The sequence below is a fragment of the Eretmochelys imbricata genome, chromosome 3, assembly GCF_965152235.1.
Source record: "Eretmochelys imbricata isolate rEreImb1 chromosome 3, rEreImb1.hap1, whole genome shotgun sequence".
Lineage (NCBI taxonomy): Eukaryota > Metazoa > Chordata > Testudines > Cheloniidae > Eretmochelys > Eretmochelys imbricata.
Window position 1 is genome coordinate 172,989,189 of NC_135574.1, and position 20,863 is coordinate 173,010,051.

At 40.4% G+C, this 20,863-nt stretch overlaps 1 protein-coding gene across 4 annotated transcripts in view; it reads left to right on the forward strand.

The window, feature by feature from the left end:
* The window catches only part of LOC144263144 (uncharacterized), a 50,115-nt gene that overhangs the window by 18,540 nt on the left and 10,712 nt on the right, over window positions 1–20,863 (forward strand). For all 4 annotated transcript variants that reach the window (XR_013345737.1, XR_013345738.1, XR_013345739.1 and 1 more), the window contains one exon: window positions 6,448–6,549. Coding sequence is in view for 1 of the 4 variants with exons in the window: in XM_077813851.1 (XP_077669977.1) it covers window positions 6,448–6,549 (102 nt within the window). In the remaining 3 variants the exon portion in view is untranslated. The remainder of the gene's footprint in view (window positions 1–6,447; window positions 6,550–20,863) is intronic.

The following is a 20,863-nucleotide window of genomic DNA, read 5'->3' on the forward strand; positions in this document are numbered from 1 at the left end:
CTGCCTAGAGGGACGTTTCCACTCCTTTTACATGCAGGGTGGAGTTAAGCTACAACTCTCACACTGAATCAACAGGAATAAATTAGGATTTCCCAGTTGGGTTCCAGTACCACTCATGGGATAGATCAGCAGAACCACCCAGCCAGCCTGTTACAGTTATCGTCCCAGCAAAGTCATCTTTGTCACTTATTTTCCAAACGTCAGCCTTCAGCAGCCCTGCTGTCTCCTTGTCTGTCTGTTTGCTACTTGCATAAATGTCAAGAAGAGTAGTGGTTTTTTCTTTTTACCCTTTAAAATGTTGTTCAATATGTTACTTCAATAGTTTTGGGGTGGGTTTTTTTGTGTGTGGGGGGCATTCTAACTTTTGTCTATAAACTTTATAAGGCATTTTTCTTTCTTCTGCCTAGCCTCATGATAATTTTGGTGACTATCCTGCAAACACACTTGTGCTTAACTATACCAGCACTACTCAAGTGTATAAAGTTAAACATATGTGTAAATGTTTATAGGATAAAAGCCTAGATGTTCATTGAGTAACTTTCTTTCTCTTACTAAAAAACCTTCTTTATTTATGAACATTTGCAGACAGACAAACTTTATATAACACATTTTTCTAGATCTCGCTCCATTTTTATCTTCTGTGCCTCTTTGCTTTTACCATCTCTTCCCACTTGACTGCATACACATTCTATCAAAAGGCCATGTGCCTTAAATGTAACTTGGAAAGAAAAATCATGAGATGTTTTTCCTATTTCTTCCCTCTTTCCTCACAGAAGTGTAGGGGTCTCCTTGTGAAGGTCTCAAATATGGATTGTAGATTTTCCCATCCCTTGAAATTGATGACTGAAATGTAAAATCTTTTCTCCTACATATTCCTCAGGCGTCCGTATTGAATAAATGCTAACAACAACCAAATAGTTTTAAACAGTCTGAATATAAATCATTTTCCCTTTCTAAATTAATCAGATTTCACTTGAATGGTAACTGATATCATAATCCTGCAGGTTCTCCAGTCATCCATAGTGTCTTTCAGGAAGGACAGAGTAGGTGTGACTTACATTTTTAATGTAAAAAACCAAGCAGCCATGTTAATTTTGTTTTTTAAATCCTTGTAGGGCTCTTTTTATACATTATCAAGAAGAAAAAAAGAGAACAAACTCACTTTTTCTACCTTTGTCGATCACTTTTAAATTTCATGGGTTTTGCACCTGGGATGAATTTGGCCTATATGTATTCTCCACCCCTAAATCTCTATTCCCACTCAATCCAATCTCTTTCCTTGTTCTCCATAAATTTGCTTCCAATTCTTATCCTGCTCTTCTTTACATTCTCTGCTTTTCTCCTTCTTCCCCTCCTACCTCCCTTTACCTCTTCCTGTTTCTCTTCTGTGCTCTTTAAACTTTTACAATTTTAGAAAGCTTCCAATGTGCTGCTACCACTATGCCTCTTTCTTTTAATTCCTCTTTTGGAAATGTCCATATGAGACACTAGTAATTTATCAACAGATTAAAAATATTTTTCTAATTATCTGTCAATGTAAATTGCAAAGCTCCTTTGGAAATCCTTTTGTTGATTTGGCCACTTAAATACATTACAGTGAGAAAGATGAGGGTTGCCTAATGTCAGTAAGATAAGCTTCCTGCCTTGAAACTGTTTAGATTTGATTGCATTGCATTATAGAATGCATCATTACTAGTTTAACCTCTCAAAGGTTTTCAGCTGCTGTTTTATTTAGCTATACCGAATACACTGCCTACAGCAACTCTGGGCAATGATTCCCCCAGTGGCATGCATGAGCTGCCCTGCTCTACTGCAAAAATACATTATGGCTGAATTTGCCCTGAGAGTTTGGAAAGATCTAAGGTCTTTGGAGACTAAAAATGTGTTTTTTCTTTGTTTTAGCTGGCACTATGAGCCTCTGGCATTTCAAAGTGCAAGTCATTAGCATCCACAAGGGTGATGTTAATATGTCTGTGTTTCAATCTCAGGACATTTTCCAGTTGTTTCTGCCACAACAATCTCTGCCATCTCAGTGCTTTTTAAGCCCCATGTGAATTAAAGGAAGCTTTGCAATGCCAGCAGGAATCACTGTAGACTTCAGCTGAAACCAGTTGCTACCTGACTTACTCTTTGCAGTAGATGCCACTGAGGTTGAAAGTCACTGTCATCCAGCGCTACTGGGGGAAAAAAGAGATGTAATGCTTAATAACATTAAAGTAGACTAAATGTAAAGCTGAGAAATTTTGGAAAATTTGCAATGGCTAGTTTGCAATGGCTGGGTTTTTATTTTAAATTTTCCTGAGCTTAGGTTGATTTTTTTTTGTGAAACCCTCCATGCAATTCATAATGCAAAGAAAAATACAACAGCAGAGCAGCCAGAAATAAAAGAAAAACAAATAGTGGATCAATTGGATGTAGTCCAGAGAGCAGCCTGAGGGACCAGATGACAGTCATAATTGAGGCAAGGGATGGAATCTGTGAAGGAAAGGGAATGTCATGTGGGAAATGCAATGAGGCAACAGAGGGCCTTTCACCCATCCTGTAACAGCTGAGTATAGATGACAAGCATGTTTGGTCAATTGCTGCTTGCTTTAACCAGCAGGGACATAAATATTCCCCCTTCCCTTTTAGAGTACTTTACTGTATTCCCTTCAGTTCCCAGCTCAGTCATAATCTTCTTTCCCATGACCAAAAGAAATGTAACCTAAACAGCATGGGGGAAGGAAAGAGAAAGGAGGTGGGAGTATTAACACAGACAAAAACAAAACCACAAACATTTTGGCTATTATTGCCATTTCCATTTTGGCTATTATTGCCATTTCCTGGCCTTTTATTTAGGCCTCAAGACCACTAAGGCTCTTAAGCACTGGTATGGTGCCAAGTTAATTATTCAAAAATGAGGGCCTGCGGTGGCACGTTATAAGGTTTCATCAGCCTTTATTGCCCATCCATGCCACACAAAAATGAGGACCATAGAAGAGATTTAAAGGAGAGCAAAACAAAAGAAAACTAGATTTCTTTAATTGGTTTGCAGCATCTCTCTCTTTAAAGGACTCCCCTTCCCAAACGTATCATGAGTAACACAGCTGGCATTTAATGTACTCTGCAGATGGGTCTTCATTGACACAAATACAAGTGTGAATTTTGGAACAGGTGTTTGATTTTGGACTTGCTGGCTAGCCGGATTTTAGTGAATGAGTGAGAGCTGGGATGTCGGAGAATGGAAGTGATCAGTTCTAGCAAAGAGAGTACTAAAGAATCTTTCTCAACTCAGCTAGTGAAGTCCTTGAGCCAGAGCTAGTTTTCCCTTCCCACCCTCTGTCAGTCTTTTCTGTTTAGAATGTAAGCTCTTTGGGGAAAGGACTGATCTCACTACATATTTGTACAGTGTGTTTTGGCCTCTGGGTGCCACAGTAATATAAATAATGGTACAGTACTCTCAATTTTCTTCTGATTCTCTATTGGCTTCCCTACTAATTTCTGAAATGGAGGACTCTGGAGAGGACATATCTGCAGTATAAATCAGAAAGATTTCCATCTATCACACATTATTTTTTTGGTACTTTTGCTGCCCGCTCATTTAAGTGACCTCTCAATAGAGGGGAGAGAAAAGGACACACTCCCGCACACACCTTGGTAATGGGCAAGTATAAGAACATGAACAGAACAGCTATTATTGAATTAAATGATCACATTTGCCACCCTGTTCATCAGTAGGTGTTGATTTCCTAAGCAGTTCCAGTAGCAAATAAAAGCATCTCTCTGGGTAAATCCGTACTACAGCAACTCCAGCAGTACACCCACAGCGCTGCAGCTGTGCCGATGTAGCTCTGTAGTGTAGTCTCTTCCTACATTGAGGGAAGGGTTTTTTCTGTTGATGTAGTTACTCTCCAACTCCCTGAGAGATGGCAGCTATCTTGATGGAAGAATTCTTCCACTGACAGTTTTTCACAACCCTGAGTAATGTAGCTAGGTTGATCTAATTTTTAAACAATGAGAGCTGCGGGGGCGGCGCCTGCGGACGGACATGTCGCTGCTTGGGGAGAGCTGCCCAAGGTGAGCGGCGCCCGGATCCAGCACCCTGCGCCCCAACCCCCTGCCCTGAGTTTCTCCTACACCCAAACTCCGTCCCAGAGTTTGTGCCCGGCCCACACACCCCCGCATCCCAACCCCCAGCCCTGAGCCCTCTCCTGCATCCAAACTCCATCCCTCTTAGTTAACTGGAATTTTTCACTTACCAGCACCCCACATTCCCCCAGCATGCTGGACAACAAAGCTTTAGTGTAACAGTATTTGAATGAAATGGATAGATTCAAACAGCGTGGCCATCTTCTTTGTATACCACAGTCTGCATGTACAAGAAATACTCTGTGTGTGTATTTATATAACTACACACCTTACAATTTAACAGGATACATGTATTTGTGATTTAATACAAAAATAATCTGGCAATATTATATACTTTACCTAACCAGCACACAGTTCAGAACATTCTATAGTAATTTCCATCCTATGGTGCTCACTTACAAGTGATGGTTAAAAAATAAGATGAAGATTATTAATAAGTATTTATCTTCTATAAATTAAAAATACATATATAGATGAAAGTAAGATATTCATAAGTTATAGACTCAGTGTTCTTCAAAGTATCACAACTCCAAATTATGGCCTAGTGTAGTAAATTTTTTAATTGGATAATTGATTTGTACATATACATGTAAAACAATACTATACATATAAAATGATGAGGTCTAAATTAGCTGCTATCACTCAAGAAAGAGACCTTGGAGTCATCATGGATAGTTCTCTGAAAACATTCACTCAATGTGCAGTGGCAGTCAAAAAAGCTAACAAAATGTTGGGGGAATCATTAGGAAAGGGATAGCTAATAAGACAGAAAATACCATATTGCCTTTATATAAAACACGGTATGCCCACATCTTGAATACTGCATGCAGTTGTGGTCACCCCAACTCAAAAAAGATATATTGGAATTGGAAAAAATACAGAAAAGGACGACAGAAATGATTAGGGGTATGGAACAGCTTCCATATGAGGATACATTAATAAGACTGGGACTGTTCAGCTTGGAAAAGATACCATTAAGAGGGGATATAATAGAGGTCTATACAATCATGACTGGTGTGGAGAAAGTAAATAAGGAAGTGTTATTTATTTCTTCCTATAACACAAGAACTAGGAGTCACCAAGTAAATTAATAGGCATTGGGTTTAAAACAAACAAAAGGAAGTATTTCTTCACACAGCACACAGTCAACCTGTGGAACTCTTTGCCAGAGGATGTTATGAAGGCCAAGACTAAAAAAAGAACTAGATAAATTCATGGAGGATAGGTCCATCAATGGCGATGGGCAGGGATGGGTGTCCTTAGCCTCTGTTTGCTAGAAGCTGGGAATGGGTGACAGGGGATGGATCGCTTGATGGTTACTTGTTCTGTTCATTTCTCTGAAGCACCTGGCATTGGCCACTGTCAAAAGACAGCATACTAGGCTAGATAGACCATTGGTCTGACCTAATATGGCTGTTCTTATGTACATATAACAATAAACTAAATACATGCAGCCAGACATTTTTTTATTATTCTTTATTATTTGTATTATAGTAGCACCTAGAGGCCCAATCTAGATCAGGGTTTATTGAAATTCATGAACACGTTATTCACATTAATTTATGTTTACTAAATTGGTCTTCATTGTTCATACACTGGCCTATAAGTAACTGAAGACTGGGTGTAAATCTCAACTTTTGATCAAATTGCCTTGCCTCCCTTCTGGACAGATGAATGAGCAAAAGTTATAGATCTAGAAAATGGATACTTGTGTGGGAAGTAGAGATAAATACCATCAGGCTTTCTGCTCATCCTGTTAAACACTTACCATGCTATTCACAGTGGTGTGTATATATATATATATTAGGCTCTTTTAAATGAGGTTACTTTGGGACTTAGTCCATTTCCCTGTTGTCATTTCAGCACCTCTGCTCCTTACTGGCCTTACAAAAGATTGAATTTCCAGTTGTGCAATTTCCAAGGTTTGTTTTCTCCCCACTACAAGATTCATTTGCAAGCCTAATAGCTATGCTCAGAACCCCACAGGACAGTGAACCTGGGGTGGAAAATTGCAAGTAAGCTCATGAACTTTCTATGAGTTGCTTCTTTGCCAAAGGGGGGAAACAAATCAGTGCAGCTGCAGGAAAAATGTCTCCTCTTTATACTTACAAATCACATGTCAACAATTAATGTGATAGAGTGCTTTTTCAGTATTATACTTTGTGTAATTCGTTTATTTTTATTCAAGCATAATGTATAATTTAGAAGTTCTACAGAATATTAAGAAATTAGATGAAGACAAGACTTTGACTTAAATGTTTATTTTTATATCAATCGTTAGGTACAGAAATGGTTATAATTTTTTAAACTGTTTTTAAGGGCCAAATTTTCAAAAAACGACTTCAGAGTTTTGCATCAGAATATGTATCTGCTTGTGCAGTCAGCTGCATCTGAAACTATGGAGCTGCATTTGCAAATCTGGTAAGTGCATATATATCTGTGTTTTTCAAAGTTGGCCCTTCGAGTGAGTTTCTCTGCCAATGTGCCTCAACCTTGCTCTGGAGACCATTTCTAAGGGGAAGACTTACTTCAGCCTCTATGCCAGTTTGTGGCATTTCTCAGTTTGCCAAGGTAGGCACCAAATTGAGGGAAGAAGAGGCATGTGGAGAGAAGACAGGCTTCTTTTTTATGGCATAGATACATACCCAGTAGGAAATGTACTGGGGCTACTATTTTGGTTACGCCTAGAGAAAAGCCTGGCCTGGAACATTGGATCCAAAACCACCAGCTCTGAACCATGGGGAAGCTCTAGCTCTGGATCCTGACGTGGTATGGATGTGAACTTTTCAGTTTGGTCCTACTGCTCTACAGGGAGCCTGAACTGGAACACCCCAAAATTTTAAATGTGAATTCAAGTCTAGATTGCAACACTGACTTAGACCCATTTCTAGTCCATACTAAACCTGGACCAGATCTTAAGCATTAATCTAAAGGTGATAGATAATGAGTTATCCAGTCCTCTTGTCAACAATGACTAGTATTGTAGGTCATTTCAATAAATATCAGATTAAGATGATTAATCTTTGATCTTAAGTATACTGTTTTTCTCTTTTTATTTCAAACAGCAATAGCTAGATGTGGCTTAACTTTAATACATTATTATGCAGGAGAGCATTATTTATGTATATAGCACTAAGGAAGTTCATGGCATGGTATAATGGATAGAAACAGTGTCCCTGCCCCAGAGGTCATAAAACCTTTTGGTATGAGTCAGTACAATACCGAACAAACAAAAAAGTGGGGTCTATAGCTGGTATACTTTCTGGAACAGATGGTTCTTCAAGAGACTTTTTGAAACAGAGTGAAAGCACTTGGTGAACATCAATGAAAAGGTTGACAGGTGTGCAGGGTAATGTGAAAGAAGGAATAGCCAGAAATAGACAAAGGCCATGTCTACTCTATAAACTATTGCCAATGCAAGTTACATAGTGGATGGGGGGAGCAGTAGCCATGCTATATCTTGATGTTAGCTAGACTTTTAACACAGTCCCACATGACATTCTCATAAACAAAATAGAGAAATGTGGTCTAGTAGATTAAATTACTATAATGTGGGTACACAACTGGTTGAAATACCATACTCAAAGAATAGTTATCAATGGTTCACTGTCAAACTGGGAGGACGTATCTCCCACGGGTCAGTCCTGAATCTGATTCTGTTCAATGTTTTCATTAATGACTTGGATAATGGAGTGGATGGGATGATTATTAAATGTGCAGATGACAGCAAGCTGGGAGGTGTTGCAAGCACTTTGGAGGCTGGGATTAGAATTTAAAATGACCTAGACAAATTGGAGAATTGGTCTGAAATCAATAAGATGAAATTAAAAAAAAGGAGGAAGTACAAAATATCTCACTTACAAAGGAAAAATTAAATGCACAAGTACAAAATAAGGAATAACTAGCTAGGTGGCAGTACTACTGAAAAGGACGTGGGGGTTATAGTGGATCACAAATGGAGTATGAGTCAACAATTTGATGTGGTTGCACCAAAGGCTAATATTATTCTGGGGTGTATTAACAGGAGTGTCGTAAGACATGGGAGGTAATTGTCCCCTGAACTTGGCAGTGGTAAGGCCTCATCTGGAGTACTGTGTCCAATTCTGGGTGCCACAGTTTAGGAAAGATGTGGACAAATTGGAGAGAGTCCAGCAGAGGCAACAAAAATGATGAAAGAGTTAGAAAACCTGACCTGTGAGGAAAGATTAAAAAAACTGGGCATGTTTAGTCTTGAGAGAAAAAACTGAGGAAGGACCTGATAAGTCTTCAAATATGTTAAGGGCTATTATAAAGAGGTGGGGGATCCATTGTTCTCCATGTCCGCTAAGCTAGAACCAGAGGTAATAAGTATGCAGCAAGGAAGCTTTAAGCTTATATATTAGGAAATCTTTCTAACTATAAGGGTAGTTAAGCTCTGGAATAGGCTTCCAAGGGAGGTTGTAAAGAATCTCAATCACTGGAAGTTTTTAAGAACAGGTTGCACAATCACCTGTCAGGGATGGTTTAGGTTTACTTGGTCCTGGCTCAGAACAGGGGTCTGGACTAGATGACTTCTAACCCTACATATCTATGATTCTGTAAACAGAATTCAAACCTAGATATCAGAAATAAAAAGCCAGCAGATAATGTCTTGTGCTATGTATTTTTCTTTTCTGTAACTTGTGCATTTAAAAAAAAATAACCTTTACAAGCTTATACATATTTTACTGCCAAGAAGAGTAGACAACAACATGTGGTCCTGTGATAAAGTAACCAATGCCAATGTGATGAAAGTATTCTGTTCAGGCACATCTTAGTAGAGGCCCACTGTAGCTGTAACTGTTGTTGTTTCAATTTAATTTCTTATTGTTTGCAAAAATTGAGTTTTGTGAGGGCATCATATTATTTAGCAATTAAAGGCAATAAGCAGCTTTCTTTGTATTTTTTTTAAATCAGTATTCCTTTTTATATAAATGCAAGAGTAGTACATCAGTCTTCCCAGATGAACAATTGTCTGAGGAGAATAGCTACAGGAGACTCTTGCACTTCTGATTTGCATTTCTATAGCCCTTTCCATTTGAGGCTGTAAATGCACTTTACAAACAATAATAAATTTAGCTTCACAATGTCTTGGTAATGTAGGCAAGCATTGTCCACATTTTATAAATGGGAATACTGAAGCACAGAGTTATTAAAGTCAGATTTTCAAGAGGAATCACTGATTTTTATTTTTATTTTGGTATGCCTCAATTCTTCAATACCCAATTTGAGAATTCTCTAAAACCACCCACAGTGTCATCAAATCAATAGCTGAAAGCAACATGAAAAACTTATTACAGGGTTAGTGCAACTTCTGCAGCCTCCTCCTATGTTTGAGAAGTGATAGAAACACTGTAGTTCAGTAGTTTAAGTGCAGATTTAGGACATCTTCCAAAAATCTCACTTTAGGTTTCATAAAGTTTAAGTCCAGAAGGGATCATTATGATCATGTGGTCTGACCTCCTGCATAACACAGGCCACAGAATTTCACACTGTGAGTCATGCTGATAACTTGTGGTTGAACTAAAGCATATCTTTTAGAAAGTCATCCAATCTCAATTAAAAGGCTAAAAGTTATGGTGAATTTAATATGTTCAAATGGTTAATTACCCTCACTGTTAAAAATTTGCATCCACATGTAAAAAATTGCATCTTGCATGTATTATCTTAACTGGTCAGAGCACTGTTAAAAAAAGCCCCATATATTCTTACACTTACAACATAATCTTTGTGTGATAGATGAAAAGCAATACAAATATTTTCTCCTTACCGTTGGTCTTCAGTTGTTTTAATTTAAATGGACAGAAACAAAAGGTGAGGAAAGACAATTTCTGAGATATTAAAGGGTCTTACAATCTGTCTGAACAATAAACAGTCCTCAGAAGAGAAAAGAACCACATAATAGAGTCCACCATAAACAATCTCTCTCAGATCTGAGAAGGTTAGGCCCTAAGCCTGCCAGCTGATCTGTGTGGACAGATCCCTACATGGACGTGGAGCCCTATTGACTTCAGTGGATATCTACACATTCAGTTCAGATTGCAGGATCAGGGCCTTACTGAGCCCTGGTCTACAGTGGGGGGGGATCGATCTAAGTTACTCAACTTCAGCTAGGTGACTAACATAGGTGAAGTCAACGTACTTAGATCTACTCACCGCGGTATCTTCACTACGGTGAGTCGACTGCTGCCGCTCCCCCATCGACTCTGCCTGCGCCTGTTGTGGCGCTGGAGTACAGGAGTCGACAGGAGAGCATTCGGGGATCGATTTATCACGTCTAGACTAGATGCGATAAATCTACCCCCACTGGGGTAGTGTAGACATACCCTTGGTTACATTCATCACCTAGGTTCTATCGGCTTCTATCCAGGTCTCCTGTGAAGGAAAGTCCTCACAAAGCTAAGAGCTGGTCTATGCTGAAAAGCCACGTCAGCATAGCTACATCCCTCAGCTGTGAAAAATCTACACCCCTGAGAGACATAGTTAAGCTGACCTAGCCCCTGGTGTACACAGCAACCCAACTACCACCTCTCAGGGAGATAGATTACCTTCAGCGAGGGGAGATCCCCTCCCATCACTGTAGGGTCTACACTGAAGTGCTAAATGGTGTAACACAGCTGCAGTAGCATTTTAAGTGTAGGCATAGCTAAGGCTGCGAGTCTGTCAGGGAGGTCACAGAAGTCATGGATTCTAGGACCTCCGTGACTTCTGCAGCAGCTGGTGAGTCTGGCCTGGGGCTGCCCAAGCAGCTTGGGCAGCCGCTGGGCCAGCTGCACCAGCCACTGCTGGGGCAGTCTCAGGCCACACCCCCAGCAGTAGCGGGGGTCTTGGGCTACCACACCCCTGTCTCCCCTGATTTATTTGGGGATTGGTCCTGCTTTGAGCAGGGGGTTGGACTAGATGACCTCCTGAGGTCCCTTCCAACCCTGATATTTTATGATTCTTCCCACAGCAGCAGCAGGGGTCGCAGGCCATGTACTGTTGCATGCTGCCCCTCCCTCCCAGCAACAGCGGTGGTCTCAGGCTGCACGCCACTGCACCCCCCCCCCCAGAGCACCCCAGCACTCCTCAGCTGCAATCCTGCCCCAGAGCACCCCAGATTTAGTAGGGTATATAGTACAAATCATGGACAGGTCATGGGCTGTGAATTTTTGTTTACTGCCCATGATGACTTTTACTAAAAATACCCGTGACTAAAACGTAGCCTTAGGCATAGCCTGAATCACAGCAGCATCAGGAGCCTGCAATTCCATGCTCAGACAAAGCCAGAATTGGCCAGTGTAGGGCCTAGAATAGAATTTGAAGTAGCCAGGGTTCAAAGCAGCCCTTTCCTTGTGAAGGGTAGCATTGACACTGTTGCCTACCATACCCTAGGGGTGTATTCCTGCTCTGGCACAGCTACACTTATGGGAATGGTATTCACAGGGGTGAATCTAGCCATTCTACATAAAGGTATTTAGCACTTATAGCTTTGGAGCCTTAAAATTCTATCTGAACTATGTGAGATTTTCTACTCTGCAATCATACTAGAGGGTTTTTTCATTCATCTTCATATTTAATATATTCTGCAACTTTCCCAAACAAATGATAAATTTGTCTTTTACAAATGTGTCTTATTGTGCCTTAATTGCTTATTTTATGGTTTAATAATTCATATTTTTCATAATTTATAATGTCGCTTATTTGAGCTAGACACATTTCCAATGGGACAAAGTAACCCATTTACAAAGAAATATTTACATGTAGACTTCACAAATGGAACACTAACAATATCACTGTCCTACTGTGAACTTTCAAATGTCACTAAAAGACATTGGACACTCAAATATATGGTCATGGGATGATTTATATTCTGTCTTGCAGCACTCTGGTAATACAGTGCTTGATTTTTCACTAGAGCTGTAAATCTGAATGACCAACCTTAAATGTCATGTTTATCTTTAAATTTGAACATTTAGCATTGATCTTCTCATGCATCAACACTGTGTTATGCATTACTCAAAGACAGTGAATTAGAAAAGTATGAATAGGGGCCTGTTTACAGTCAGGTCTGACTTACTTCCATACTTTCCCTGCTTATCAGAATACATTTTACAGAGTACGGGTTTCAATAAGGTCAATGTCCATTTAATCATTTATTCCACCAGCCTTTCAGGCACAGGAAAATTTAGGGTCTTAAACATTGGGCCATTGCAGACTTTTGTTCTGGAGGTGTAGACTTCCCAGCAGGTTCACACAATGCTGCAACCCCCAGGGCATGGGATGTTGAAAGGCTGTTGTGATATTCTGTGCTCATGATCCAGAATCTCATGGTATTGAATAAGGGCCAGAACCACAAAGATACTTAGGCGCCTAAGTCCCAATTTTAGGTGCCACTGCAGTCCACAAAACCCTCTCTTTGTTGCAGCCTAATTCTGTAGGCTTCTAACTCACTCGGCACCTAAATTTTCACTATAGAAGTTCTAAGTTTTTGACTCCGGGCATGTGCTCTGTTCCCTAACTCTAGGTGGCTAGGGCTTAGCCTATCATATGTCTATCCCCCAGTGGGATCCTGAAACCAGGGGAAAGGCATTTCCACCACCTCTCTTGCCTGTAGGGCCTGATCTGATAGACTTGCTCAGAAGCCACCTAACTCTACGCACTCGCCTGCCAGGGTGGAGGTAGGAGCAGCCTCCCTTCTAACCTTGAGCTCAGTAGTTAGTGTACTAACCCAGGATGTGAAAGACTGTGGTTCAGTTCCTCTCTCTGCTGGATAAGGAGGGATTTGAACAGGGATCCCCCACCTCTCAGGTGGGCGTCCTAACTACTGGACTAGACAGTCTCTGGCTGAATTAATATTTAATTAACATGAAATGGCTTCACCAAGAGAGAAAAATCCACAACAAAAGAGTCCACAGTCTAGTGACCCTTGCAGTAAGAGATCTGAACTAGAGCAACCCATTTAGAAAAAAAGCCAGTCTTCAGTTGAAAACATTTCAATGATGAGAATTCACCATAACCCTTGGTATGTTGTTCCAATGGCTACTTATCCTCACTGTTAAAGACTTGAGACTTATTTCTTGTCTGAATTTGCCTGGCTTCTCTTTCCATCACTGGATCTTGTTATACCTTTGTTTGCTAGATTGAAGAACCCTTTGTTATCAAATGAGTGAGTGAGGTAGACCCTGAAGGCTTAATTCTGGTTTTACATTTACATATCTATGACTTCAGTGGAGTTACTTTTGAATTAATTCTAGTATAAATGACAGAAGAATCTGGTGGATTTTTTCTAAATGGTTTCTAGTTCAAAGAGGAATTAATTCAGGAAAGTTCTATGATTTGTTATACAGAAGGTCAGACTAGATGATCACAATGGTCCCTTCTGGCCTGATAATGTATGGAATCAAATGGATTTGTAGATGTCCCCATATTTGCTTGAACTGTCCTTAAATACAATATTGTCTTTTGATTATTACCTACTGCTGCACTTCAGTGCTCCTACCCTTTAGCAAATACTTCAGTAAGAGAACAAACTTTGAGAGTAAAGAACACTCACTATTAACAAGACTTATTTTGAAGATCATGTTTTAACATGTTAGCAGTTTAATTCTCTTTAAAGATTAAGAAGGCTATTTATCAGATTTCATGATCTTTGTCAGTTTCAATAAGGGTCTTTTGTTATGATGAAGGTATTAATTGTAGTTTTTCTAAGAGCAATAATTCAATCGCACAATTCAATTGTGATAATAATTCAATTGCTGAATCCATGGGAATCTTGAAAATGCTTTGACAACTGAACTCTTCTCATGAGTTCAGTGAAATGAAAGCAAAGGAATATATATAAAAAAAAGTGTTTTGCAGTACATCATTAATATAGATTTCCTTATGTGAAGTGACTCACTTTATCTTGGTTCATTAAGCTACTCTCCTTGCATGTTAATTTGCTATCTAAGAACATCAGTACTGAAGGCTTTTCAGGCTAGATTTTTAATGGCCTTACTCAACTAGCTGATCACTTCTTTGTTTTTTAGCATATTTGTATGCATGTGGCCCTACACCAAGGTAACCAGCTGCTGTTAAGATGAGTGGCTAAACTGGTGGCCTGGAAGCAGGGCTCTACCTTGCTCTTAAAGGGAATATGCGATCTCGTCATTCTTTTCCTTGGGAAATCAGAAGCATCAGAGGCGTGAGGAATAGACATAGTTGCATAGCACAGGTTTGTAAAAGTTTTAAAGTTCCAAGAGTTAAGACTGGAGATGGGCCTATGCAAGAAGAGTCCCCAAGTACCACACTACGGCAGTATTCCTGCCTCTTTGTGCCACTTCTGCAGCACAAAGGGCCTGAGGATCTGGACCTACACTGTTGAGGGGATGAAAGGTAATACAGTACCACTGACATCAGGGTAAGCAGAGTAAGGCTGCTGCTGGGTGCTTTTGAAATTCCAAACCACAGTTCTTAAATGTAAGATTTATTAAAGTACTCATTTATACTGCACCAGTAGTCTTATCGAGAATCATAGAAATGGAGGGCTAGAAGGTATCTTGAAGGGTCTAGTCCACTGGCCTCCCACCCCACCCCACCCCCATCCCCGTACACTGGCCTGATTGTATCATCATGCCACTTTCTCTCAGAGCCCTCACCTGTAAAAATGGTGTTAAAGAATTCCACACACCTACAGATAAAATGAGCTGTAAATGAAAAGATACATGTGAGTTGTGCAAGAAGAGAGATACACATGCTTCTTCAATCATAAAAATATCACTGTGTGGAGGGATGAAGCTAAGCTCAGAGATGTAAGTTCCACTTTGAGCCAAACACAATTCAACATTAATAGTACCAAGAAAAGTGTCAGAGCACGTGCCTAAACCAAAGGAAATGAACTAGAAATGTTCTGAGCTGCTTCTGCAAGGTACTAAGTGACTGGTTTAACTCTTGTTGAAATCTTGATTTAAGCACCTCACAATCTCTAGCCCTAAAACCTGGCATGATATTCCAGTTATGCAACATGATGAATATGTTGATTAAAACTATTGAAATGAAAGATTCATTATGGTCCCCATCCTATGTTCTCAGTGAAAAGCCTGATCCTCTATCACTTTTCAGATGAACTGTCCAGTGACTTCAGGACAGAAGGTTTGGGGCTCAAGATTAGAACTGTAGTTACTAAAGAATTACTGCTTAACCCACAACAGAAAAAAAAATAGCTAAATAATGGGATTAGAGGAATCACACGTTAGGAAGGAAGATGAACTTTCAGTCTTGAGACTCTAAGCCTGCTCCAGCTGTCTACTGGATTTGTCTAGCTCAGGAAAAATGGGGTTGGGGGTGAACTGGTATCCGGTGATATTAATTTAGTGTAAAACTAGAAATTGTATTTATTGTATTCCCCTTCCATTTTTGTTATACCCTTTACATGAAATTCTAATAAAGGTTTCACAAGTGTATACAAATGGCCATTGCTTCCTTATGCGTTTTACCACATATCCCAATAGAGTGACTTTTTCGCATGCTTTTCCAAGTTGTTACATTAACAAATTTGCACTGATTTCTTTATCCTGTCATCTAAAGACCACCTTGTAGTAAGACAGTGAACTTTTACAGCATTCCATAGCTGATGCACTGTCTAATGTCACAAATGTCTGCTCAAATTACCTCACTAAGACTTGAGAAGATTCTACATTGTGCCTTCTATTTGAGCTTGATTTGACAGAATCAGTCCCCATGCTAGCTCATGGCACTTATCAGTTAGTCAGCCTTCCTCAGGGAAGAAAATTTAGAGTGCACCATATTCAGTTTTCAAATCAAGCCCTGTCCCCTTAGGAAGCTGTGTGCTGCATTATTAAACAAGATGCCATCAGCCATACCACCATGCTTAAGCATTCAGTCAAATAAAAGACTACATCATTATGTTAACTCTTTTTTACCAGGTTCATTTATGTTTAAGTGATCTGAAATAGAACACTCAGGGACAAAGAAAACTTCGCTGTATCTCATTTGTCACTTTATTGCCTGATATTATAATATGATTATCTAAATTTAATGCTTTATGAGCTTCTAAATTAGAGAGGTTTTTAAATAACTGACAGAAATTACCTTACCATTTTGTTTTAGTTATTTTGTGAAAGTACCTGGGGATTTGGGGGAGGAGAGGGGTTTGGGGGAGTGGGTTAAAATTTATTTCTATAGTATAGAAAATTTACAGTCTTTTGGCTGTTATACTAAGGGCCAAAGTCTTAGCAGTTACAATAGAGTAAATACTGAGTTACCCAGTTGAAAACAAGGAAGTTATGCTAATTTAATACCAGTGTAAATGAGAGCAGAAATTGGTCCTTAATTTGACAGCCATTCTTCAAAGGCTGTGTTTTTAACATTATGTTCTTCCACCAATGCAGTATCCAGTAAGAGACAGATTAAATCAAATTGTGCAAATGCTATAAAGAATTACCAAGTCTTAAAAGTACTTTGTGATATTCCAGTAACACAAACTACAGCCAGAAGCAAGAAATCTGCTCCCACTTGAAAATAAACAGATTCAAGATGCATACTTCAATATTTGTTTCAAATCTCCTTGGGTCCTCTCCTTATATTCAGAGTCAGACTTGTACATCTTTATTTATCTTGTCAGACCAGAAATTGACAAGATTCTCTGAGAAAAGGGGAGATACCCTTCTTAAAGCTTCATGTTGATATAAATATGAAAATGGATTAAACTCTGCTTCCAATTTCCAAACATATGTACTTCAATGAATATTAAATGGTAGACCCATATCATCATCATGACTTATTTACTTTGTAGAGTTTTTATCAAAAAAGGACTGGAGTTTGCTATGGAGCGTGAAACTCCACTGTAATTGAGTTTAGAGTGGTGAAACCACTAAAGAGGCCATGGCCCCAGAGAGTTCCCTGAAACCCACCTGTCAGCGGGTGTTACATCACAGCTCAAACAAGCCATGCCTTTCTGTTCCCACTAAAGACTTCTGTGGTGCAAAAAAAATAGAAATCGAAGTTGCTCCTAGAGAAAAATTCAGCAACAGCTGCACAGTGTCAGCAGAAATAATGATCTGCAATTCAGCCTCCAAGGGATGCTACTCTGGTCCTAATTCTGTAAGGTGTCATTTCTTTCATTGCAATGCCATTAAGCATGAACGTAATCAAGTGGACATGAAGCACTCTTATCAAAATAGAGGAAATGAAGGAAGAGGAGCTTCAGAGGTTTTTTTGTTTGTTTTTTTTACAGGAAAAAGTGGATTATGCTTCTAAACACATACTCTTAAAGGATCCATACATAAAATGGCAACCAGATGAGATTCTGGGTATTTAAATATGTGATTTTGAAATTTCATAGTTACATTGAAAATGTTGTTGCATGAACAAGGGTCATTACATGAAAATAGAAATTGTGAATAAATCTAGCTCAGGAAGTCACATGTTTAATGAAAATATTTGTGTGGAAAGGCTGGTAACAGGCTATATAAAGCTTTTTGCTTTTAGATCACTGTGAATCCAGTCTACCAGTAAAATTCTCTGCTCACAGAACTCCAGGATTTCAATGGAGTTAGGGCCAAATTCTTTATAGGCGTATGTTGATGATAACCTTTGGTTACTACCATCAGATAGCTGTTACAAGGTCTTAGTTTTGTGTCTAGTGGACAAGTCCCACTACAAAATACATTGCTATATTTTGCAGCAACTGGCAACCTTGCTTGCAGCTGCTGAATGGCATGGAGAAGGAGCTACTTTCTAAAACTTGCTATGATCCCTCCAGTAAAATGTTAAGGGATGTTGGCAGGGCACTGTGAAGAGTCTTGTTCTGATCTTGTACTGTACCTATTCTTTGGATAAAAAGAGGGTTTCAGACTTCTGCCACTAGCATCTTTCACAAACCTCAAATTCATAAAAGGGAAGAGTATCATGTTTTCTTTTGGTGTCCTCAGCTACATCTTTCCAAGTCACCTTTCAGCAGGATGCATGAAGCTGCACAGTTAGACTTGATTTCCAAGATCCTCCCCCTTACAGCTTCATTTTAAGAAAACTGCTCCTGGTAGGTTATATCTGTTACACCTACATTAATATCCACTGCAAATGGATTTTCTGTGATTAGCGGTAGTGAAATTGAGGGGGTGGGGGAAGGAGATAGGTCATTCCTTGTATATCCTCATATATCCATATTGTACATCAAACTCTGCAAAGCCTGCTTTGGACACGAGCCATGCTGCTCTAGGAACTGTCCTGCTGTAGTTTGCTTCAAAGAATGTTTGCCAGGAGTACATTGCAAATTGTTCTGCACCACCTACATGACCTTAGCATTCAAGCTTGTTGAAGAACTGAACTCAGAACTGGACCACTGCTGAGAAATGGATACACGAAAACTTCCAATCCACTCAGGAACCGATTTGGCCTCCCCTCCAGTAGGAGAATGGGGTTGACTATTTCAATTAGTGTAGCTGCTTTCCTAGCTTACCTTAAAGTAGTATTTTTTGGAATCAAGAGGGTCTCGTTGCAAACTCAGTGCCTCCCAGTGTTTCCAATTACATTCAGCCTCAGATGCAGTCTTATGAGTGGTTTTTAGAACAACCTTGAATAGAAAGTCAACATTTTTTTGCTCTACCTCCTCCCAAGCCAAGGACTGCACTATTCTCCAAATGCTATGTTAAAAAAATATCATTTTGCAGGCTGTGACAAATTTACTCATGTATTAAAATGAACAAAAACATGTTTTGTAGTGAGACAATTAAAGTTTAATGTCTCTGCTTTGATTTTAATTGAATGAAATGAGCTTTTTCATTTCAAAGTGTCTAGTCTGTGTGTTCAAAAGAATGTCTCTTTTCTCTCTTGACTTGAAACATGGGTATTATGTTAGAACTGATAGGTCAAATTACACCTTTACTTTCTTGGTACAAACTTTTAGGCTTGTTTAAGTCATATCTGATATCCATTCATTGTTACTTTGTTCTCACATAGTCTCCTGTATTTTAAAATTTCAAAGCACTTTGCAAGTAAATTATATTTCAAAACCCTGTTTTTTTATGCTCATCTTACAGATAAGCAAACTGAAAGGCTTAATGCCTAGATTTTTTAAAAATAACTTCCTAAAGCTAGTCTTCCATGCCCATGTTTAGCAGCTGCCATAGGCTCCTGTAGTAGATCCTAGAACAGGGAAAGGAATCCAGGAGTTAAGTGACTCCCAGGCCAATGGGCTGGAGAGTGAAAACTGTAGGAAGTAGAGTCAGGAGAGAGGTTCTCTGGTATGAGGACCTGATGCTGGATGTTGAGGAAGCTTGCTATGAATTACAGCATAGACCCAGAACTAAAGGGCAGTTGTTTGTAACCTGATGGAGCAAGGCAGGCACCTTGGAGTGGTATCAGAACCTGGATGCTTGTGAGAGCGGAAAAGCTACCTGAATTGTAGACAGGCCCAGGAAGGAGGGATGTGGAGACCCTGAACTATGGGAAAGGAGTTTAGGAGACCTAAAAAAGGACCCTTCAGAAAAGCCAGGGGCTGCAGTGTGACTGGCAGAACTCACTTGTTTAGAAGGAGCTGTGTTCTGGGAGAACGAAGCAGAACAAGAACCTGGATGCTGGTGAGCTGAAGAAACCTGTCTTAATCACAGCCTTGCCCAGAAAGAAGGGCTGTGTAGCCCTTGAATCAAGGGGAAGAAGTTTGCGAGGTCAAGGACTAAGGCAGAAGGAGGCTGTGACTCACCACCACAGCACCTTCTGCCAACTCATCAGGGCATTAGCTCAGTCCAGTGTGAAGCACCCTCCACTGGTGGTGTCCCCTCCATCTCACTCTCTCTTGGCACCTGGACCCATGTTGCTCCCTTCTTGCAGCATCCTCTTCAAGACACTGCCCTCCAGCAGTGCCCTCTAGTCCTCATTCACTCCCTTCGGGGGGGGGGGGGGTTATCAGCAGTCTTTCACTTTGCCCAGCCACAGCAGCCAACCACAGCCCAAAGTCTAACCCCTTTTGCCAGAGGTCTGGTGCAGTCCACTATCACCACATCCAACGGCTGGGCATATGTGCAAGAGGGAGACCCAGGCCCACCCTCTACTCTGGGTCCCAACACAGGGACCCTTTGGCAGCAGCCTTCCTGCCCTCCTTCTCTCCCCTTGTCCACCTCTCTCCCTTGGTCGCTTCACCTTCATCCCCTTTGCACCAGCCCGACCCAGCCCTTCCCTCAGGGCCTGCAGCCTGGCAGATACCAGGCTGGAGTTCCGTCTGCTCCCCTCACCTCCCCCACGCTGCACTGTCCCTGGTGCTAGTTCCCTCACACAAGAGACAGACAGACCTCCACCCTCTGAAGGCCTGGGAGAGACTCCCTGTTCCCTTCCTGGGCAGCCTTTATATAGGGCTGAGCCTGGCTCTGATTGGCTATCTCTTACTCAACCTCTTATTGGCTCCCTAGCAGGCCTTCTCTGATTGGCCGCCCACCCACACAGCCTTTCTGGCCTGCTGGAGCCCCCTCTAGTATAGGAGTGGGGCAGCCATCCCACTACAGAGGCCTATAGAAAGAACTGTCCAGAGAGTTTAGGAGGAGGACTGGCAGAGTATTCTGACTCAGAGAGAACAAGGGGATTTGGTGAGAGCTGGGACCTGAAGTCCTGGAACGAGAGTGAATTGGAAACCCCAAGAAGGAAGAGTTTGGGCCTGAAAGGCCAAGGAGGACTGCATTCTGTAAAGTCATAAATTAGACCCCAAAGGGGGAATGTTATTCAATGCTATTTTTCTTCTCTGTGC